This window comes from Pelodiscus sinensis, chromosome 2 (genome assembly GCF_052426305.1).
Source record: "Pelodiscus sinensis isolate ZL-2025 chromosome 2, ASM5242630v1, whole genome shotgun sequence".
NCBI classification, from domain to species: domain Eukaryota; kingdom Metazoa; phylum Chordata; order Testudines; family Trionychidae; genus Pelodiscus; species Pelodiscus sinensis.
Window position 1 is genome coordinate 39,866,922 of NC_143053.1, and position 24,072 is coordinate 39,890,993.

Here is a 24,072-nt window from a genome sequence, read left to right on the forward strand (position 1 = left end):
TCCAGAGGGAACATATTCTCACATTTCAGGAGTTGTCTTTTCTGGTTGCCATAAATTCCCTTGGAAACAATACTCTATCCATGCTCTAATTAGTGCCAGTGCCTCATAGCTTGCAAGCAAATAAAGTACATGTTAGATCACAAGAGCTGAGCCAATACATTTGTACCGGTACTTTACCAATAGCTAAATAAATATTCAGAGCCCCAGAGATTTCAAATCAATTTTTCCACTCTTTGCCCATAAGACCCCTTTCTGCTTAGCCACCTTTCCTTGTAAAGTGAAGCCGTTTCTCAGAGTCCCTTGAAAAATGTTACTCGCAGTATGATTTTGTACATCTGTAATTTCTTTAAATTGGTAAACTGAAGTGCTGACACTGGATGTTTCATGTTCTTTTTTGGCCTGACCTTCCCCTCAAGGGAAAATATGCATATGAACAAACACTCTCTCTTACTCCCCCCACTTTTTAATTTAAGAGTGTGACTCGTTTTCAAAGTAAACTGTGTTCCACATAGATCTGGCTCACTACAGTAGTTTGGTGGTTGTGTTTTTTAAACAAGCCGTTTCAAATAGAGAATGCACAATTTTATAAGAATAAAACATTTTTACAGTTTGGTGCATAATTTACAGAATTGTTTCTAGAACTAAGTTCTTTTAGAGAATTATAACCCCTATTTAAATAAAGATAGCTAGAGAAATACCAGTATATCAGAGAAACATGATGGACAGAATTAGAACAGCCTTCAGAAAAAAAGGGATAAGAACATAATTTTTCTTGTACCACTAACAGAATATTGTCCTCTCAGGCTATATCTACACGGCAATGCTATTTCGGGATACCAGATTATCCTGAAGTAGCTATCCTGCGTCTTAACAGCAAGCCCGTTATTCTGGTCTCGTTATTCCGACATCCCTGTAAACCTAATTCCACAAGGAATAAGGGATGTTTCAGAATAGCGAGTCATTTCAAAATTACTTATGAAATAAGCTATTTAGAAATAAGATATGCAATTTGTGTAGTTCAAATTGTGTATCTTACAGGCAGTCCACGGGTTACATTGATCCGACTTACATCGGATCCCTACTTACAAATGGGGTGAGGCAACCCTGCACTAGCTGCTTCCCCACAGCAGACCAGGGAGACGCGAAGCTAGCGCCCCCCCAGCAGACCAGTGAGACACGGAGCGGCTTTTCTCAGCAGATACCTCAGTTTGAGAATAAAGGACTGAGGGAAGTGAGGTGTGGGAGAATAAAACTGAGCTCTGGAGAAATGTTTGGCTAGAGTTTCCCCTGCAATATGTACCAGTTCCGACTTACATACAAATTCAACTTAAGAACAAACCTACAGTCCCTATCTTGTACGTAACCTGGGGACTGCCTGTATTTTGAACTAGACGTAGCCTCAATGTCACAGTGGTTACTGTATTGGTCACTGCTGGAAAGAGGATAGTGCTGTTTGATGCAGGACTTAAAAATAAGCAGTAAAATCTAAACACAACAGTTTGTAAACTATGTCAATGTTAAAAATGTGACTAGAAGCAGACCAAAATCCCAGATTCAAATACACTTGATCTTTGGGGGATTCAGATTAGAGCTTTGAAATGTCGGCCCATGGAAAACAAACCCTCATAGGCTAACAAAAGCTGATAGTCAATGAAAACAGAACTTGTTAATTTGAAGTGACAGTTTGGGTAAAGCAGAGCACTTCATTATCACTGTTTCAAATCCAGCCTAGGCAGATAGCGATCAAAAGCTATTACGACCTTTTACACAGTCCACTTTTACACAGTTTGGTGGTCTCAGTCCCGCTCCAAGTGGACGAGTGGACATAAGATCACCCCTATAACTGGTACTAACTGGAAACCTTGTTGACAGGTCAGCAGAAACATCAAAGATTGAATGGGAATGAAGAATAAGCTGCCCTCTGACTCCCAAGTGCTGGTGCCTCTATGTCAGTTCGATGTCACAATGATAAGGCATGTGCAAAGCCTCCTTGTCACTGTCTTTTTTGTCCTATCTGCAGATGGACTAATTTAATCTAGCCGGGTTAACCTGACATCTTTTGTGAGAAAAAAATTCACACAAGACACATACAAGTGTAACCCGCAAGGAGATTACTTAGATTCCCAGGGCCTTGTCTGCTGGCAGCTCAGGGAGAGGTACTCTGAGTTTGCCGTGGCTCCCCCTCCCTACCAGGGCCAGAGTCTGCCCGGCAACCCATAGGGAGTGAGATGCCCCTCCCAGGGGGAAGGAGAGACCATGGGGAGTCTGGAGCCAGCCAGGGCAAGGAGAGGACTGGCTGTGTGGGAGCTAGTAAGCCCCAGGCCTGCATGCAGGGTTCTCCCTGAGAACTAGCCTCTAGGGACCTGAAGGCAGGATCCCTCAGCTGGGTTTTATGTCTCCACTGTTGATTCCCAGTTGTGGAGTTTGCTGGGAGGCTTCCCCAGCCAGGCTGAGTCGGCTTTCCAGCTCCCTGAGTGAGAGAGTCACCGCATGGTCAGCTCTGCTCTAGCAGTGAGTTCAGGGCTGCTGCCTGCTGTGTGGGTCTGAATGCTGGGCTAGGAGGTTATAGTTTGAATTTTGGTGCAGTTGTGTGGCCTGCACCTTGAGCCCTGTACCCCTTCATGGTGAAGGAAAATTCTGGGACTGAAGCAGCCTGGTTCCTGCCTGAAGAGGATCCATGCGAGAAGAGAGCAGCCCTTTGCAGTGACTGAGTCATCTCTCAACCTGAGGCTCATGCATGGAATGTGTGAGTGCACCAATTTTTAGTTAGTCAGGGAATTTGTTTGGGGTTTTTATTACCTGCTGCATATTAAAACTGTGGAGGGATTTACTGCCTTTTCCCATTTGTGAGTCCTTTGGGATGTACTGGACATAGTCAGCCCCACTGCTAAACCACTGCAGAGAAGTATTTTGTGGTCAACAGTCATCAAGGGCCCCAACAAAGTCCGCGTACCAACGGGACAGTGATCTTACAGTTGCTGGGCACCGGTGACTCTAAAAATAGTGTTTTACCCTGTTCTGTTATATTTGTCTCCTGTTTAATATAATTGTGTTTATTATAGTGTATGTGTTTGTGCTATTTTCTGGGAGTCTCCAACTATCTGGCAAATATGTGGGGATTACCCTGGGCTAGAATTTTCCTCCCAAGTTGCCCTGGTGACTCTGCCAGGACGGAGTGAGGCGGGTGGAGGCACCGCCAAATAAATCCATCAGAAAAAATAAAGTTGAGTGGGTGGCTGGATCCAGAAGAACCCAGACCTATCCATCAAAACCTGTAAGGAGACTGGCTTTAAAGAAGGTAACCAGGTGGAGAGGGGGCGCTACACAAGTGTAAAAACTAGATTGGATAGAATGTATTTCTGAATAAACCTATGTTGCTTGACCGTCTAGAGTGAATGAATCACAAATGCAGTCGTCATTCTCACGCATCGTATTACATCCATTCATGTTATTAAGGAACCATGCGTATAACCAAGGGATAAATCATTATGTCTTTAGTTTCAAAATATAATTCAACACAGACATTCAAATTTGACTAACAGCCGTTTTTACTGGACAGAATCCAATTGCATATTTTTAGGCCCTCTCTCTCTCTTTTTCAGTACCGTTCAGTTTCAGGAAACTTCTAGCAGTTTAAGTTCCAGTGTTACCTATATATACCCTTGGAAGAAATGTTCACTAAATGAATATTTCCCTCATTTATCATCTTAACCTCATAAATGGGTAGACAAATAATTTATATTTCTAAGAATTCAAATTACCTGACATGCAACCATTGTAATTACCTGACATGCAATTGCAAAACTCATTCAATTACCCAACTGCATTCAGACAATAACTCCCAGAAACTGATATGATCACATCATATGAAATACATATAGCCTTTACCAAGCAGATGTCTAGCTAGAAAAACTGCTTTCTCTGAAAAAATATTGATTTGTTGTTTTGTAGAATAAAAGATAGAAACATGGGAGTATTTCTATAGTTGTTAGCTAGTCCTCTCAATCTGATCACAGAGATTCAATTTTGTATTTTGGTTACAACATCCTTTATCTTTGCCATATGTGAAATTAACTCACATTTTCTGGAACAGGACCTTCTTTGATAGCTTCAGCCGTCTCCACCAGGGTTCACAGTCCTTTCCCCAAAATACCATTTTTTAAATAAACCACCACCTTGGCCACAAAAACATGCTTTGAGCACTTGAGTTGCAACCCAGCTTCTTCTAACCTTTGTAGGGCTTCGTTTAGGCTCCACAGATGCTCCACTTCTCTCTCTCCTGTCATGAGAGCATCGTTTAGGTATACCAGGACATGGTGCAATCCAGCAAGTAATCCTTCCGTCACATGTTGGAAGAGAGCACAAATATAGGAAACCCCAAACACTAAGCAGGTATAGCCACAGAATCCTTTATGTGTATTGATAGTGGCTACATTCTGAGAGCCTTCATGCAGGACTATTGTCAAGTATGCAACATAACTAGCTTAGTAAGGTTCTTCTATGCGTCGAAAGGGTACTGCTCCAAGCAGGTAACCTGGTTTGCAGTTTGTTTGTTTGTAGCATAACTGTATGAACCATCAGCTTGTAATACTGGCACTTCCAGAACAGTGCATTCAGAGAATTTCACTACATGGATAATCCCTGCAGTCTCTAAACATCAAGTTCCTCTTCTACCCTCGCGTGTAGCTCATAAGGAAGATGGTGGACCTGGCAAAACTGAGGACATTCAGTAGGATCTACAAGTAGTCTCAACCCAAGATTCTGGAGTTCTCTCATTTCCTCTCAAAATACTTGCCCAAGTTTTTCCAACAGGTCATTCATTGATCCTGCACTCATGTCATACAAAAGGTCCCAGGAACTCGTTCCAGCCAACCTGCAAGGCAGAGAGTCAGTTCCAACCAAAAAGACTTGACCCTGACAAAGCCATGACAAAGAGAGGGAGATGAGCTCTCTGGGAGCTTGACCTCACTTCTATTTCCATTCTCCCAAGTTTAGGAATTTTCCTCACATTGAAGGACTTGCGTAGAGCTCAGGTAAGGGACAAGGCTAGGGAATGCATCAGCAATAACTTTGCAGGTCTTTTGCCTCAACTGTGTGATCACTATGCCTTTGTCAAGCTCCAGTTTCATGTTTTGTCCAGTCAACTGTAGCTTGGCTCTGACTGATTTCTTATAAAAATCTGACTGATGCAAGAAAGCAGACACCTTATCTCTTCTTCCCATTCAGGTCCCCGAATGGGGGCATTTTATTTCCCCTCTTTTCCCATGTATCTCTGCACTCCCTTTCTTTAGTTCTGCAGCACCTAGCCAAATGTCTTCTCTTTTACAATAAAAGTACTCTGAATCTTTATGCCTATACTCAGTGTGAGAATGATCCCCTCCATTGGTGGCACTCTATAGTCCTGCTAGCATTAGTGGCCTGGAGGCTGGCCTTTCCTGCTGTGGCCTGACCATCACTTTCCTATCTCCCACCTGTCAGGGATTTGAGAAAGTTCCTGGGTGCCTCTAGCAGCCATTTCCAATGCCGCAGCGATATCCAGGGCCTTTTGGAGTGTTAAGAGTGGGCTCTACCAGAATCCTTAACTGCACAGTTTCACTATTGAGGTCACAAACAATGTTGTCACTCAACATTGTATCCTCCACACCATTTCCAAATTCCCATTGGGCTACCAGTTAGCACAGATTTGCCACAAACTGTGAGACAGGTTCATTAGGAGCCCTGAAGCAGGAGTAAAATTTAAATCACAGGACACTAACAGATTGTTTTAGTTCATAATGATCTGTTACTGCTTTAACTACAGCATCAGATGTCACTGTTTTGGGAGTTCTTGGTTCCAGAAGATCACATCAATCCACAAGTCTCACAATCCTCAAGATGAGGATAAACTTCCATTTTGTCAATAGCCAATAGGCCACAGGGGATGCACTCTGCATAGCATGTTCATGTATCCTTCTGAGGCTCAAATTCATTCACCCTGCCATAGTGTGTCAGTGACGGGAGTGGCTAAAGATCCCACAGTCTGCACTTGCCTTGATACTCACTCTGGCTTCTCATGGTGGCTTGGCCACTTCTGCCCTCTCAGGAAAAGAGCCTCTTCCAGGAAGCAGCTCCTCAGGATCATCACAGTCACTGACAGCACTGCTCCCACGTAGTGTTTTATACATGTCAGCAAATGTACCACACTGCCAGTATGTTGCAGACACATACACCTGGTCTGGTCTTGACATCTGCTTCTTTATTCACTTACAAAATGCCTCCCAAAGACTAGGCAAATACATGTTTAGGGACTATTACAATCAATATCCTAAACCACCAGGATACAACAGTGCCAAGAAGGTAAAACTCTTGTGAGCTGGAAACAGATGTTTTCAAGTGATTCCCCTAAAACTGAGGAAAACCTTAGTACAAGAGATCACAGGCAAGATGATGAATATTTTATGCTTCATTTTGCCTGGATTTTCTGCCATATAAGATCTTACTCTGACATAGGGTAAATAATTTCCAGCTTTATTGTGGCTGCTTACAACATGACTTCTTCAACCTCATGGGTTTTCAGTTCCCCAGGAAGAGTTGCTTGCAAGCAATTCCCTGCAGGAAGCAGTATGCTGCTTGCAAGTGTCTGCTAGCACTTTCATATCTTTATTGTTCTGTTGCACTTGATATGATCTGTCGTTTCCTAGTAGTACCACTGCAGCTTTGTGCCAGAATTTATCCTGTTTTGTTAATAGGTGTATTTGCACTTTGTCATCTGGCTCCAGATCTGGCATATCTCTGGCACATCTGTTGTAATAAAACACTTGTCTTTTTTGTTGGATTCTCTGTAGTTCACCACATGAAGCACCTGGATACCCAGGATCAAACAACCTTCAGATTGTCAACAAGATCAGCTTCATTCTCTGGCTCATCAGTCTTTGGGCTGGATTAGAATTTAGCTCTGGAGATGGAGTATTCCTATAACTGAGTAGTGCTAAATATGGTTGAGCCTCTGCATTCTTCACTTTTTTCAAGTTTTCTTAGCAATTTTTCCTGCTGATTTCAGTTTTCCATTGCTTTGACCATACCCCAGTGAAGATGTGTGATCGAAATCTCAGTCCTTATTGAAATTCTGGAACTCTCCTGAAACAAACTGTAATCCACTATCAGAACACACAAAATCAATATCCCAGGGCCCTGAGCTGGGATTTAGCGGAGCAGGGAGGGCCTGGGTCCCCTTTCCCTGGCAACCCCCTTTGACAAGCAACCCATTAAGCCACTTCCTCCTGACTCTGGCCATTGGGCTATGCTTCTTTGCAGCTCAGCGGAGCTCTCTTTACTCTGGCCGTTGGGCCACACAGCTCTGAAACAGAGGGCAGCCATATTGACTTTATCCGTGAGGCTACCATGCTCTTTCCCCACCCTCAGAGTGACGAGTGCACTTTCCCCATGCTATTTCTCCTCAGAGAAAAAGAAAGCCAAGCTAAGCAGTTTTCCGGACTAAATGCAAGGAGAGAGAGAATAGGAACCATGTTTTCCTGCATCCCTCTTCCTTAGAATCCTATGAAATTCTTTTTAGTTTTGCATAATTGCTCATTTTGAGGATTTTTTGTTATTTAAAATGTTTTATTTCTTTTTATTACATTTGCATTGATAAATATCTCAAATGAATATATGTAAATAAAAACAGTACACAAAACCCATTTTTACGTACTGCATCATTCTATTAAGCATTATCCCATCCCTTGAGAAACTCATCAACCCCATTACACTTACCCACCCTACAATTACACAGACGTCTCCTTGAAATTTACCCAGCATGGCAGCCCTCAACCCCCACTTCTCCATTTCACTCCCACAAATCTTCCCAACCCTTGCAGCCATCTCAGTCCCCACCTCTATATTCCCAGGTGCCCCATGCCCCTTTATATATTCCTGCTTTCCCATTGAACCTCGCTCCCCTTCCCCCACAAATACTCCATCAGTCCCAGGGACTCTTCCCCTATCTTCTTTATGTATTCTCCCTCCTCACTGAACCACAACCCTCCACTAATCAAAGGTGTGAGACCCAGAAGGGAATTGGGTCATCTGAGGGAGTGAAAGGCCACAGGTGAGCAACACTGTAATCTTGTGTGCCAGGTTGCAATGCAGGAGTGGGACTTCAGGCGTTGCTCCGCAGGGAGCTGTTGCTGAGGATAAGCATTTCATTTGATCTTAATTAAAGGAATAAATCTGTTTAATTCTGAAGTATTTCAGAAGCGACCTATATCTACAATATTATCATGCCTGAGAGGGAGGGAATGGAAATGTGAAAATATAGTTAATGGAATTCAAAAGAAAACAAATGGGCAAAATATCAGAATAAACAGTTTAATTTTTTTTTTTTTTTGCAAAAGGAAACACTGAAAAAAAATCACATGTCCTCTGCAGAATTATTGTACCAAATCTGGAGTTTAAATATATTAATGAAGTACAACATACAGGAATTTTAGTCCTATTTTAAGAGAATTATACAGTCAATTCCTGGGGCTCTGTAATATGACATATTTGTAATTCATCCACTCAGTTAAATTAAATTGTGAGTAGTGGATCATAACCCCGACCTAAACACTGTCTTATGAAATGGGATCCAAAATCAGTGAAAATATACTAGCCAGCTCTCTATATTCCAGACATAAGCTAAATATTAGTTTCTGTCCTCTATAGCTTCTCAGCACAGCAGGGGAAATCTCTACCCATTTGAAGAAAATCAACATGATGAAAATGAAGGGATTCATAGAATCAAAGGGCTGGAAGAGACCTCAGGAGTCATCAAGCCCAGCCCACTGCCCAAAGAAGGACCAATCCCAGCTAAATCATCCCAGGCAAGGCTTGTCAAGCCGAGACTTAAAAACCTCTAGGGATGGAGATTCAACCACCTCCCTAGGTAACCCATTCCAGTGCTACATCACCCTCCTAGTGAAATAGTTTTTCCTAATTTCCAACCTAGACCTCCCCCACTGTAACTTGAGATCGTTGCTCCTTGTTCTGCCATCCGTCACTACTGTGAATAAAGGGGAATAATCACTTCTCTAGATCTTCTGGCAATGTTCCTCCTAATGCAACCTAATATGCCTTTAGCTTTCTTGGCTACAAGAGCACACTGTTTACTCATATCCAGATTCTCATTCCTTGTAATCCCCAGGTCCTTTTCTGCTGAACTGCTACTTAGCCAGTTGGTCCGCAGCCTGTACCAATGCTTGGGATTAGCCTTCTTGCTTACAAGGGCACACTGGTGCCTCTCATCCAACTCCTCATCCACTGTAATCCCCAGGTTCTTTTCTACAGAACTTTACAGTGTGATAGGGCAATTGCCTGGGGAGCACAGAGTAGTGGGTTCAAGTTCTGGCTGCCCTGGTAGAAACTGGACAGACTGATAGCAATCTCCTTCTACCAACAATAAAGTCAAAAATTTTCTTTCCCTTCTGCAGATGGCAGATTCCCTTTTACTATAATTATCTCAGCCAGCATCTGACCAATAAGCCATACATTTACAATTTTTGTTAGGAATGCTTATTACAACTCACCAAGTAAAATACCTTGTGGGTTAGCACCATTTTTTTGGCTTGAAAATACTGCTGGAAGATGTCTCTCCCTGGCAAAGGCGCTGAAAAGTAGAGTTTGTCCCAACAGCAGTAGGAAGCATGTAACCATTTTCTTCATTTTCGTGAAGAAAAGCAAGATGGGCAATCAGGAATGGAAAACTGTGGGAAAAAAAAGAAAAGAAAAGAACTCTGATTATCCAAACTATGCATACTTATACTATAGTAATGGGGGCCATCCTGTCCTCACTTCTGCCCTTCTACCACACAAACACCCCACCACCATGCCTTCTACTCAAGGTTCCGACTGTTCTGGGAGCACAGAGCCAGTGCTCCCATGTTGCTCACAAGTCTGGCAAGTCTATTAGCCCCTCTGCTCCAGTCATATGGAATTCTAGCTTGTATCCAGCAAACACATGATCCATCAAGCCATTTTATTCCATTATCTCCACCTGCCTTGATTACATCATCAGTTCTCTCTTTTTCATCAGTGGGTTCAATATTTTTTCATTATATTCAGTGCTTCTTTTATCTCTTCTACAGAAACCTTTTTGAGGTTTCTCTATAACTGTTGATGGTGCTTGCTCTCCTAACCTTCTCTTCTCATTTAATAGCTTCCATACCTCTGTTGGGTTAATCGCTACACAGTTCCCATCTTTCACACAAAGATTCTTCATATCTTGTGGCTCATGCTTTCTTCTTTTAGCCAACCTAAAAATCAATGTCTTGCTATTATCTTCCATCAACTTCCTGTATAATTCCTCTTCAGCCTCCATTCTTGCCTTAGCAACTGCTTTTTAACTTCTTTTTGCCAATATGTATGTATTTTTATGGCCTCATCACAACCTGCTTCTTAAAGCTATTGGGATAATTCTTGGCTGCACCTGTATGAACATAAAATCCATCTATAATGCTCAAGAAAAGGGAAGGTAGACCTTGTAAGCTAAACTTGAGGCTATTCTATCCTTTCCTAAATGGTAAACAGGGGATTCAAATATCTAACCCAAAGGCTCTATCATGGTGACAGGCACTCCAAGGCTATGTCTAGACTACAGGGTTTTTTCAAAAAAAGTGGCCTTTTTAAAAAAAAAACTTCATCTGCATCTAGACTCTAGACTGCCGCCACATTCTTTCGAAATTAAATCGAAAGAACACAGCGTTTTTTTTTTGACAGCAGTAAACCTCATTTTACGAGGAAAAACGCCTTTTTTCAAAAGAGCTCTTTTGAAAAAAGGCATTCTTGAACACAAACAGGGCTTTTTCGAAACAGAGCATCCAGATTGCCTGGGTGCTCTTTCGAAAAAGTGGATTGCTTTTTTGAAAAAAGTTGTGGCTGTCTAGACGATCTCTTTCGAAAGAAGTGTATAGTCTAGACATACCCCAAAGGTTATCCAGATACATTTTTAATATCTACCAGTACAAAACAGCAAATTATTCTTGCTTAGATTGTACCACCATTGAGCCTTCATCAGTGCTGCCTTGCTACTTTTTTCCCCCTAAAGGGGACTGAGTTCTCCTGCCTCCCAAATGCTAATGAGAAACTATTTACCTCTATTCCACCTATGATCCAAATTTCAACCTAATCATTTTGCAAGGACTACCTGACACAAGATACCACTATGCCCAGTCTTACTTGGCACTGAAAGGAGACCAGGGGAAACATTCTGACTTCTGTAATCTGGCTTCTGGAAACTTCTGCCACTACTGTTTGGTCATCCACAGTACAGGCAGTCCCCGAGTTATGCGCATCCGACTTACGTCGGATCCGCAGTTACTAACAGGGATTTTCTCGCCCCGGAGGACTGGAGCGGCGGGACGCCTGGTCCCGCCGCCCGCCTCCTCCGGGGCGAGAAAAGCTGCTCCCCGTCTCCCTGGTCTGCTGGGGGAGCCAGCAGACCAGGGAGACGGGGAGCAAAGCGGCAGAGGACCCAGGGCCGGACCCGCGGCCACTTCCAGCTGATCTGGAAGCGGCCGCGGGTTCGGCCCCGGGTCCTCCGCCGCTTTGCTCGGCGTCTCCCTGGTCTGCAGACAAGGGAGACGGGGAGCAAAGCCGCGGAGGACCCGGGCCGGACCCGCGGCGCTTCCAGCTGATCAGGTCCTCCGTGGCTTTGCTCAGCGTCTCTCTGGTCTGCAGACCACGGAGACGCTGAGCAAAGCCACGGAGGACCCGGGCCGGACCACGGCGCTTCCAGCTGATCTGGAAGCGCCGCGGTCCGGCCCGGGTCCTCCGCCGCTTTGCTCCGCGTCTCCCTGGTCTGCTGGGGGGAGGGGGGGACGCAGCTAGTGCCACCCCCCCCCCAGCAGACCAGGGAGACGTGGAGCAAAGCCCGGGGCCTGTGGTAGAGCAGGTGGGGCGCTGCTGGTTGGTCCCGCAGCACCGCTCCTTGGCGCTACTGGACCAACCCGGCAGCACCCCAGCTGCTCTGCCCCAGGAGTCCTGATTCAGCCACTGCTGATCAGTTTCAGCAGTGGCTGAATCAGGATGCCTGGGGCAGAGCAGCTGGGGTACTGCTGGGTTGGTCCAGTAGCGCCGAGGAGCGGCCGCGCTACTGGACCAACCCAGCAGCACCTGAGCTGCTCTGCCCCAGGCTCCCCAAGTTAGCCGCTGCTGAAACTGACCAGCGGCTGACTACAGGAAGCCCGAGGCAGAGTTGCTCTGCCCCGGGCTTCCTGGAATCAGCTGCTGATCAGTTTCAGCAGCAGCTGACTTGGGGATGCCTGGGGTTCTTAAGTTGAATCTGTATGTAAGTCAGAACTGGTGTCCAGATTCAGCCACTGTTGAAACTGATCAGTTTCAGCAGCGGCTGAATCTGAATGCCAGTTCCGACTTACATACAGATTCAACTTAAGAACAAACCTACAGTCCCTATCTTGTACGTAACCCGGGGACTGCCTGTACTCTTACATGACACTGATAAAGAGCCTAAGCTGATTCCAATGCATGCCCTCAGTGACATCGTAAGTGATTCAGACTGCATCCTACAGGTTGAACATCTCTAATCTGGCACTCCCTGGTCTGGCAACATCCATAGTCCAACATGATTTTAGTTAGCCGGATGTCCACTTATTATGGGAGTATACAAATGTCCTGCAATCCCATAAAGCTTGTTTATAGCTACCAGTCCTAGCTCTCAGTGTTCTGTTATTTATCTCTAATTTACCCCTAAATGTCTTCTAACATCCCAGTAAATGGTGCAAGTGTTGGTAATGCTGCTAGACAATATTGACTTTCTGTGCCGAACTAAAGACATTCAACCTGTATTTGAATTCTGGCCCTACCCCTTTTGGCCAACCACCTCCAAACCCAAAACATGATGATGTAGTCAATGGTTCTCATTATGGATTGAAAGTGTAACCATGTACACTGTTAACCAATGAGCCTGGGATCATCTGTTAACCTTCACGATCTACGTGCAGGTTCCTGGTATGCATGGGGAGACGGCTTAAAAGCAGGGCAGGAGGGAGACAGGCAGGAGCTGATACATGTGGGAAGCTGGCTTAAAAGTCAGCTCCCTGTGCGCACTGGCTCCTGGGGAGCCACTGCTGGGAGGAGGGGGGTGAGACAGGGCGGCAGGCGGGAGCCGGCTTAAAAGCCAGCTCTCTGCTCTCACTGGCTCCTGTGGAGCCGATCCCCACCCCATGTGTAACTGCTGAAATTTTCAGCAGTTAAACGGCTATTTAATTAAATGTATTTTAACATCCCTAGTTCTTACAGCCTGAGGGGCAGCCAATTCACAAAGCACAAGGCAAGTAGTTGAGATATGAATAATACATCCCAAGAATCACCCCTGACCCAAACAATGCTTCACCACCAAGGAGCCTTGCCTAGGTAGCTGGCATCCTGATATCAGTACAGAAAAAATGGGTTTAATGTATCCAGGAGGTGGCTAGATGAGGAAGAGTCCTATGAAAAATGGCAAGGATCTGGTAAGGGGAAGTCTCATCCACATGAAAGATCAAGCTGGCAAATTTCCCAGGCAACATTAAATCTCATAAGTGCTTTTGAATGATGATTAGTGTCTTATAAATAATTGTTTAGATGATAGAAACGTTTTATTTAGTAGATAAGCCTCAAACCCACCATTGCAGAATCATATGAGGCTCTAGTCCCACCTCAGGAGCAAGCTAACTAAGGACCTCAGTTCTGTGAGACATTGATTCCCAATGGAGGTTCAGCAGCACCTCACAGGAGGTGCACAGTACCACACAGGATAGGGCAGTAAATCTGCCTCTCTGAAGTTGAGAGACCCAGCAATGGGGTTACTCATGTTATGGTTCAGTGCCCAATAATGATCTGTCCTTGTGCGGGCCCCACTCCATTGCAACCAGTCTCAGCCTTTGAACAGTAGCCATGCAACAGTCCTTAAAGCAATGGATCTCTCTCTACTGGATCTGTGGCATTTTGGTACCTTCCCCAACTTCATTTTAACTGCTTTCAGTCCCAGCCTCTAATGAAGAGAATGGAGTACAAACGTGGCCCCTTCTCTTAGGAGTTTCAATTTAAATAGTTAAAAATCAATGGGCACTACTGTGCAAACCATTAGAAGTAGTGGTCGTTTCTATCAGTGGTCTTCTGATGCCTGCTCCAGCTCTGCTTCAGCTGTTCTTGTAGCATGTTCTCTTGCTGAGAATGGAATGTGAGGGAAGAGCTCCTGACTGACGGCTTGGATTCTGGAACTGCAGCTATAAGCCTTACACCTTCCTTTCTCCCTGGATTGCTGCTTCAGTATAGGAGCCAACCATAGCGAAGGGCAAGTCATGCCTGACCAATCTGATTAGCTTCTATGATGAGGTAATTGGCTCTGTGGATATGGGAAAGTCAGTGGATGTGATATACCTTGACTTTAGGAAAGCTTTTGATACAGTCTCCCACAACATTCTTGCCAGCAAGTTAAGGAAGTTTGGATTGGATAAATGGATAGAAAGCCATCTAGACTGTCGAGCCCGACGGGTAGTGATCAACAGCTCGATGTCAGATTGGTGGTCAGTTTCTAGCAGAGTGCCCCAAAGATTGGTTTTAGGACTGGTTTTGTTCAACATCTTTATTAATGACCTAGATGAGGGGGATGGATTGCACCCTCAGCAAGTTTGCAGATGCCACTAAGCTAGGGGGAGAGGTAGATATGTTGGAGGACAGGGATAGGGTCCAGAGTGACCCAGACAGATTAGAGGATTGGGCCAAAAGAAATCTGATGAGGTTCAACAAGGACAAGTGCAGAGTCCTGCTCTTGGGACGGAAGAATCCCAAGCATTGTTACAGGCTAGGGACCGACTAGCTAAGTAGCAGTTCAGCAGAAAAGGACCTGGGGATTACAAGAAATGAGAATCTGGATATGAGTAAACTGTGTGCCCTTGTAGCCAAGAAAGCTAAAGGCATATTAGGTTGCATTAGGAGGAGCATTGCCAGAAGATCTAGAGAAGAGATTATTGCCCTTTATTTGGCTCTGGTGAGGTCACATCTGGAGTATTGTGTCCAGTACTGGGGCCCCCACTATAGAAAGGATCCAGTGGAGGGCGACCACAATGATTAGGGGGGCTGGGGCATATCACCTATGAGGAGAGACTGAGGGAATTGGGTTTCTTTAGTCTGCAGAAGAGAAGAGTGAGGGGGGATTTGATAGCAGCCTTCAGCTTCCTGAAGGGAGGTTCCAGAGAGGATGGAGAAAGGCTGTTTACAGTAGTGATGGATGGCAGAACAAGGAGCAATGGTCTCAAGTTACAGTGGGGGAGATCTAGGTTGGAAATTACGAAAAAACTATTTTACAAGGAGGGTGGGAAAGTACTGAAATGGGTTATCTAGGGAGGTGGTGGAATCTAGAGGTTTTTAAGTCTCGGCTTGACAAAGCCCTATCTGGGTTGATTTAGTTGGGATTGGTCCTTCTTTGGGCAGGGGGCCGGACTTGATGACCTTCTGAAGTCTCTTCCAGCTCTATGATTCTATCTGAACATCCTCATTACAAAGGTAAAAAGAGCACTCAGCACAGCAGAAAATAGACTTTTCCCACAACTGCTCTTATGGTCACTACAGAAACCAGGCAAGCTAATACGGAAGTGAGTTTATACACAGCAACTAAAGTAGGGTATCAAGGTGAACCAGCAGTGTTGTAATATGTGCCTCCTCGCCACCCAGACCAAACAATCATGGAGACTAGGCAAACCACAAGGTAAACCCAGTTTACCCATTTCCCATCATACCTTCTAATGGAGTCCTGGGCTCAATGGTATAGCACACAGCTCCCAATAAAACCATTGAGGGTTTTTTTGTGCTGGAGAGAGGTCAAAGACAACCACTGCTTTCTGTTTTTTTTCCTTTGCTTTGTACAAACTCAGCCAACTGTTGGGTTGGACTAGCAAGAATGATCACTATAGGAGGCTAACAAATAATACGAACAATCAGACAATTTGTCATAATTCAGGAGAGCAAGTCTTCCACTAGTTTTGTGACATATCAAATCCCAATATTGTTAGTTTTGATACTTAGTGGCTATGTTGAAATTAACTAGACTTTATAGAGCAGTTTCTCATACCCAACATTAGCAATCACACAAAGATGATTTGTAGCAATTTTTAATAATTCAAATTTTTTTAAGGAATGTTGTATATAGTCTAAAAGACACAAAAATTATGTAAGCAGGTACACATCACAATACATTGCTTGTTGTAATATTGTGCATGCAGCACACAGCCAGACCTACACCAAATATCTTTTCAGTTTGCATGAGCTGATTACAATTATTTTAAACTACAAATGGTAATAGAAAAGCTTGGAATGTTTTTAGAACTTAACCTTAAGTTCTCATTTTAAAAATTCTGAGAGAATTTACTTCTCTCATCTTACAATTTTTTACAAACAAGATATCTTAAGAAAAATGAAAATAAACTTTCTGCATTCAGATCAACACATTTCTTGCTAACACAAAGCATATTAAAACATGTTCAACATTTCGGTTTTCACATTACAATGTCATTGTGCTATGTAAATGTCGTAGTAACACTTTCTTGCTGACAACACTCACTTTATCTAATGAACTTAGTGAAAATGTTAAGTATATTTTCTTTGAGAATACATTTCAAGTTATATTGATATTATTTCATTTTCTAGGTCTTTAATGAAATAAACAATAATATAGCATCTGTTAATTGTTTCTAACACATCCATCTTTGTGATATTTCGAGTCATTAATATTGCTGAGGTTAATATTGACATTATTGAAAATAACTAATGATAATTTCAAGAATTTCAGAAATTTACTATAATAAAAGTTTACAGTGATGTTGGATACCCGTGCACCAACAGCATGGTTCACTCTTCACAATTTCCACTGAGTAGGATTTACCAAGGGATTCTTATTTTATGATAGCATCAACCTCCATGTTAGTGATTTTACTTCTGTTGCTGTTTGAACAATAGATTGTTTCATTCAACTTGTTCTTTTGGGGCACATACATCTGTGCTCTCTGGTTATGGGTCTGTTCTAGTCATCTGAGATTCCAGAAAGTTACGAGAATAGTGCTGAGAAATTTAGATTACACACATAATACAAGTTGGCTGTTTAATTTTGTCTAATAAAATACAGCTATTTCGTTACAAACTAAAATGTATTAAAAATAACAGGCATGCTAAACAGATTTAGCGTATCCATACTGGCCCCACGGCTGCTATGTCAAGTTGAAGAAAGGGTGAATTGTACACCACCATCTGCCTAAAACAAAATAGCGTATTCCAGATACTCTTTACTTGTAATGAAAACAAAGTTTAATTGTGAACATACTTTATCAATCAGAAAAATCTGACAATAAATGTGAAATAGTGGCAGTTGATGTTTTCTCCTCATCTGAGTAGAGTGTATCAATCATGTTAGAGTCTTTGTATCGGATTAATCTTTCTCTAGTCTGTATAAGATTCCTAAAATACCCCTTGCTATTTTATACTTGGGCCTCAATCCTGCACACATTTAAGCATGCATTATACTTTACTCATGAGTAATCCGACTGAAGTCAATGGAACTACTTACAGAAGTAGTTAAGTATGTGCCAATGTGCAGGGTTAGGGCCTTACAGCCAATCTGATGTATTTTCTTTCTTAAAATAACACGCAAATACATCAGATTTAGTTTTAATAATATTTATATAACTATACACACACACAGAATTATATAAATTAAAATTTAAATATCTAGATTTTAGAAGGCATTCAAAGGAAATAGTATAGAAAGGTTTCAGCTATTTTCAGTTTCAAATATTTCAGTTTTCATAGAAAAATCATATGCATGTCTCACTATGCCCATTATTAGAGTCTCTTATCCCTAGACATGGTGGGATTCACTGAGACAATCTATGCCTTCTATTTTAATGTCCCTTAGTAACACAGGCACACCACACCATGTGTGATCTTTTCCCCCAATGTCTCAAGCTAAACAGAGTCAAGCCTGTTCACTTCTTGAATGGTGGCCTAAGAAGAAAAGCCAAATGCTTCAGGAAGTGCTTTGTGTATCACTAGATTGCATTCTTCTTTTCTGAGTTAATACTAACCTAATGTCCACCATTATGTTATGGGTCATTAGGACATGGAAATGCTGTCATTTTAAACTGAGATCCTGACAACTTGTGGTCACTGAAGAACCCACAACAATTTTCATTATGTTAGAGAGTATTATCAACTGGCTAATTTCCAGATGCACAGATTTGACGTTACCCTGGACCTAAACAAAGACATTAACTGTTGGCACACACACATATACACACGGGGGTGGTGCCCCCTGCTTGTTACGCTTGCTAACTCCTGCCCCTGTGGGAGGGCAGCCCAAGCTCTCTTCTTGGCCTCCGGGGAGTGCCAGGTGGAGGTGTAGCAGCCCTGGCTCTCCCTGCTCTGACCTCCGGTTGGGGGGGGTGGGTAGGACTGAGGCGGCAGCTGGCCCAGCTCTCTCCATCTCACTGCGAGGGGGAAGGCCACACGACTCCAGCCCTCCGCCAGTGAAAGGCAAGACTGCACAGCTCCCATGTGCCCCCTCCCTTGGACCACTGGTGATGTGGCATGTCCTGCACACCACTGCCCCCCATCCGAGCCCCCGTGAGGCTCTGCGGCTCCCATGCACCTCCCGCCATTCCCCACAAGGCCAAACAGCTCCCACTCCCCTACCTGCTCCCATGACTCCCATGTGCTCCCACCTCTTCTCACCTGGTAATCATGGCAGGAGAGGAGATAAAGTAGGGCAGCCACACCGCCTCTCCTCAGAGTACCGGGGAGGGAGGAAGCCACATGCCCCAGGAGCCATATAGCTCGCAGCTCCCACTGTCCCAGCCTTCATCAGGGCAGGTCGGAGCATGGAGGAGGCCACATGGCTCGTGGCTCCCACGGATCATGGGGAAGGGGGAGGCCACGTGGTTGAGGGCAGAGGAAGGGGCTGAGGGATGCAGAGTGACTGTATTGTCCCACAGGAAAAACCTTTTTAAAGTATAGTAAGTGTGTGTGTGTGTGTGTGTGTGTGTGTGTGTGTGTGTGTGTGTGTGTGTGTGTGTGTGTGTGTGTGTGTGTGTGTGTATATATATATATATATATATATATAAAATCTTGATTTCTCTTATTTCCACTACAGTTCATCTGATGAAGAGGGCTTTTCCCATAAAAGCTCATGATTCTATATATTTTGGTGAGTCCCTAAGGTGCAAGAGGACCATTCATTGTTTATAAACCTTAATGGTTATGTAAGATATGACGCAAAACTGGGAGCTTAGTCTTATACAATTCATAATCATCCTGAATAGAGGATAAGATACAAAATTACTTCATCCACCACTTAAAATGTAGCTATCTGTGTGGTGCCATGTGTCAATTGTTTGACAGCATGCAAAAATGCTGTCACTCCTCAATATCAAAAACCACCTTCAACTCTTTTGGCTATTCAGGATTTTGTAAATGTCAAAATTGTCATCATGACAACTCAGAAATTTTACAATGGAAACTGGGAATATAAGTCAGATTCTCCTACTCCACAAGTATAAATTCAAAGGAGAATCTCCTTTAATGTCAGCATAGTGCTTATGACACATAGTTGTGCTATTTTGAGACTGCAGGAGAAAGCCTTGAGGCCCATACACATTAGCCAATCCACTACATAAAAATACCATCATAAGTATAAAACAGAGGTTGCTAATGGTGTTTTCAAATGTATGGGGGATTCAGTGTGGCTATTTTTACTGCCTTATGAAACCTAAGGACCTAACTTGTCTCTAAGAAGGCAGAACAGGTAGCTCTTTCAAGTGAGGACTCTAAGCACCAATGAATCTTCTTGATTCCTTTATAAAAAGTTTTAGCAGAATTTGAGTATTTTTAATAATTTCAATGGATAATCTCAGTGTATATTTTTAAGCATTCTTTTTTGTTTTAGTGAAGGATACATTCCCAATTGCCCACAGTTATGGGTTTTAAGTATTTTTCTATTTTTATCAATGCAAATGTTCACAATTGTGGAAAACTAAAGGCAGGTGTCAGAGGCTGGGGGAAGCAGATAGTTATTGAATCTAGTACATGTCAAAACATACACAGTAAATAAACTTAAATCCTGCTCTAAGACGCTCGCAAGCAGCATTCCTCTTACTCTGCCTGTCTGTAAGTGTCAAGTATCCTCAATGGAACTATGATTTCATCGTTGGGGTGTGCATGGGACAGATAAAAGCAAACCCTGCTCACGCCAAGCCCAGCTAAGCGCCTGGAGAGCCCACCTCAAACTCCAGCACTAGAAATGGGTGGCGGCTGCACCTACAGCCGGGGAGCCAGATCTCCGAGCTGCTTGGGTCCAGCCCTGCTCTGCCCCGCAGCGCTGCTCAAACGCTGCCCTGCGCCAGCCACACCTGCGTACGCGCAGCGGGCTCCGAGGCGCAGCTCCGCCACGGCGCAAATCCCGCGCTGCCAGAGCGGCGGGGCGCTGGCGGCGCTTACCTGCGGCGCTGGCTGGGCTGCAGACCGAGGGCGAAAGCCGGGGCGCTCCGCACAGAGCCCGGCAGGCCGCCCGCCGCCTCCCAGCCCTGTCCCGCGCTCTGTGCTGCGCGCAGGCGGGAGGCGCCTGGCTGGGCCGGTGCCCTGCTCGGACGGTTTCAAACCCAGACGCGGCTCCCCCCTTGTGCCGGGCGGGAAGGGAGGAGGGAGTCACTGGCCCGTCCCTCCCCCGTGGAGACACGTGAGGGGCCAGCAGAGGCTGGCGGCCGCCCGTGCTCCCAGCCCTTCCGCGGGTGCTGCGAGCGCCCCAGCTGGGGTCGCGCTGCTGCCCGCTCTCGGGCCGGCTGGGCTCCCCGCGCTCCCTCACGCGACGCTCTCAGACCTGGCTCTGCAGAGCGGGGCTCTCGTCGCTGCGCCTGGCCGCAGGGGATCTCCCTCAGCAGCGGGGCCGGGAGCCTCGGCTCGGACAAACTGGGAGCGGGTTGGTTTTCCCGGGCACCAGCAGTTGAACTTCAGACCAGCATCAGCAGCATCCTTCTCCCAGCATCTGAGCGTCAGCCCTTGGCACGGGGCCCGGCGCAGTTAGTGATTCCTGTCCAGGGAAATCCACCAAAGGAAACGTTGGGAAATGGAAATCCCATTCCCCACACAAGCACCTCCAGCGCCAAAGCAAACAGTCCCCAGTGAATCATGTGGGCTTCCTAGCTTCAGACGTGGTTTCTGTGTCTGCATGGAGGCTGGGGAATTTCTGTAGGGGAAGCAGATTGCAGGGTGGTGAAATAAATGGACACTGTAGGGGTAATGATCATTTATTAACACTGGAGGAAAGCCTGCCAGCTATATAATAAATTACTTAGATGGAAAAATCTGGACATGGGCTTTGTAACAACAGCTACAAATTTGTTATGCAAGAAAAGGCTTGAGTCATTATCTGTGTGTTAGTCCAAATAACTTTCTTCTGGCCAATGGGTGAAAATAGGGCAAAAGGGCTGAAGTCCAACTGACAAGGGGGCAAGCTAGCCCTGCTACCACTACCAGGTAAGAAGCTCGATGCAGAGTTCTGTAATTTTAGGTTACAAAAGCCCTTCAAAAATGTATGCTTCCAACTGTTACTTAAGGGTAGACAGATGTGTTTTTAATCATAAAAGCTACTTTCAGGGAAAACAAGTAGGAGAAGACTCACTAGGGCCAGCATGAGGCACGTAACAGTTGCTTCCCCACAGATGTCCCTATGCTTTATTATTATGACTAGGAATAGGAAGAAATAAAATCTCTCATCGCAGGAAACATACAAAACTCTAGTATGCCTCTAGTAACAATAAAACATTAAATAAAATCTTCATTCATTCATCATATGACACTGAAATCTGTCTTCAAATGTCCTATTCTGTTCACATGGTAGGAAGTTCCATTGCTGTTAGTGCTTCACTCTACTCAACAGGTCCTGCTTTATAAGGCAGGTCTTTGGAAAAAAGCTATATAGAGGTTAAGTAGAATCCCAAAGTCACTGTTGTAGATTTGTAAGAATCAAGTCTGTGTACTTTTTCAATTGGTTTAGCAAACACTTCTTGTCCTCTTCATTGAAGGTTCTGATATAAAAGCCTTCATTAGTCAATTTCCGAACAGAAACCTTTATTTCTCGTATGTTTTCAAAGGATATCTGATTGTCCAGCAATAGAAGCTACACTTGGATCAAAGATCTACTACTGTTGTCACAGCTGCCTGGCATTGTTTAATGATACATTATGGTTTCAACAGTAGACTTACACGAGAGAGAATGGTGATTGTCTTCTCTAAATGTAGTAGCAAACAGTCCACCCAGCTCGCTATTTAGATCTTTTCCATGTTGATAGATACTATCCAAAGCCAGTAATAACAGCTGCAGAAATTGTAAGACAACAGCCAAAGATCACTCATGAGAAAGCCAATGGGTTTTCACAGGTTGGAATAATTTGAACTTCAGGCCCTAGCATCTTATATTTTTCCCCCAAGATGTTCAGTGTTTATGGAGACTTGTCGAAAAAAATAAGATTAAAATTTGTCTTTTTAATATCTATTCAAGATTCTGCAGCTCATACTAGTGGTAGTTGACTAGATCATAGTATGATAGGACTAGAAGGGACCCTGAGAGGTCTTCTAGTCATAAGAATGGCCATACTGGATCAGACCAAAGGTTCATTTAGCCCAGTATCCTGTCTTCTGACAGTAGCCAATGCCAGATGCCCCAGAGCGAGTGAACACAACAACAAGTAATCATCACGTGATCCATCTCCGGTCATCCATTTCCAGACACACAGAGGCTAGGGACACCATTCCTACCCATCCTGGCTAATAGCCATTGATGGACCTAACCTCCATGAATTTATCTAGCTCTTTTTTGAACTCTGTTAAAGTCTTCGTCTTCACAACATCCTCTGGCAAAGAGTTCCACAGGTTGACTGTGTTCTGTGTGAAAAAAAAACTTCCTTTTGTTTGTTTTATACCTGCTATTTAATTTTGTGACCCTAGTTCTCATATTATGGGAACAAGTAAATACTTTTCCTTATTCACTTTTTCCACACCAGTCATGATTTTATAGACCTCTATCATGTCCACTCAGACTCTTTTCTAAGATGAAAAGTCCAAGTCTTTTTAATCTCTCTCTTCATCTGTCACCCGTTCCAAACCTCTAATAATTTTTGCTGCCCTTTTCTGAACTTTTTCCAATGCCAATATATCTATTTTGAGGTGAGGCAACCACATCTGCACACAGTATTCAAGATGTGGGCATACATGGTTTTATATAGAAACAATAAGATTCTCTGTCTTACATTCTATCGCTTTTTAAACGATTCCTAACATTGTTTGTTTTTTTGATGGTCACTGCACACTGAGTGAATGTTTTCAGAGAACTATCCACAATGACTCCAAGAACGGTCTCTTGAGTAGTTGTAGCTAAATTAGTCCCCATCATATTGTATATATAGTTGGGATTATTTTTTCCAATGTTGAGAAATGTAATGTACATTACATTTCATTTGCCATTTTGTTGACCAATCACTTAGTCTGGTGAGATCTTTTTGAAACTCTTCACAGTCTGCTTTGATCTTAACTATCTTGAGCAGTTTGGTATCATCTGCAAATTTTGCCACCTCACTGTTTACTCCTCTCTCCAGATCATTTATGAATAAGTTTAATAGGATTGGGCCCAGGACAGATTCTGGGGGTACACCACTAGTTATCTCTCTCCATCCCGAAAACTTGCTATTTACTCCTATCCTTTGTTTCCTGTCTTCTAACCAGTTATCAATCCCTGAAAGGACTTTCCCTCTTATCCCATGACAACTTACTTTACTTAAGAGCCTTTGGTGAGGGACCTTGTCAAAGGCTTTTGGAAATTTAAGTATACTATATCCACTGGATCCCCCTTGTCCACGTGTCTGACGACCCCTTCAAAGAACCCTAGTAGATTAAATAAGGCATGATTTCCCTTTACTGAAACCACATTGACTTTCCCCCAACAAATTATGTTCATCTATGTGTCTGACAATTTTATTCTTTACTATAGTTTCAACTAATTTGCCCGGTACTGACGTTAGTCCA

The 24,072-nt window shown here is 43.8% G+C and overlaps 1 protein-coding gene across 5 annotated transcripts in view; it reads right to left on the minus strand.

The window, feature by feature from the left end:
• The window catches only part of MATN2 (matrilin 2), a 107,765-nt gene extending 86,575 nt beyond the window's left edge, over positions 1-21,190 (minus strand). For 2 of the 5 annotated variants that reach the window (XM_075920332.2, XM_075920328.2), the window contains exons 1-2: positions 20,873-21,189; positions 9,540-9,716 (exon numbers count right to left, since the gene is read on the minus strand). In XM_075920332.2, coding sequence (XP_075776447.2) covers positions 9,540-9,675 — 136 coding nt within the window. In that variant the 5' untranslated portion in view covers positions 9,676-9,716; positions 20,873-21,189. Of the gene's footprint in view, positions 1-9,539; positions 9,717-15,749; positions 15,928-20,493; positions 20,691-20,872 lie in introns of those variants that run through there. The other 3 variants (XM_075920330.2, XM_075920331.2, XM_075920329.2) reach the window with 3 other exon arrangements.
• Positions 21,191-24,072: the final 2,882 nt, after the last annotated feature.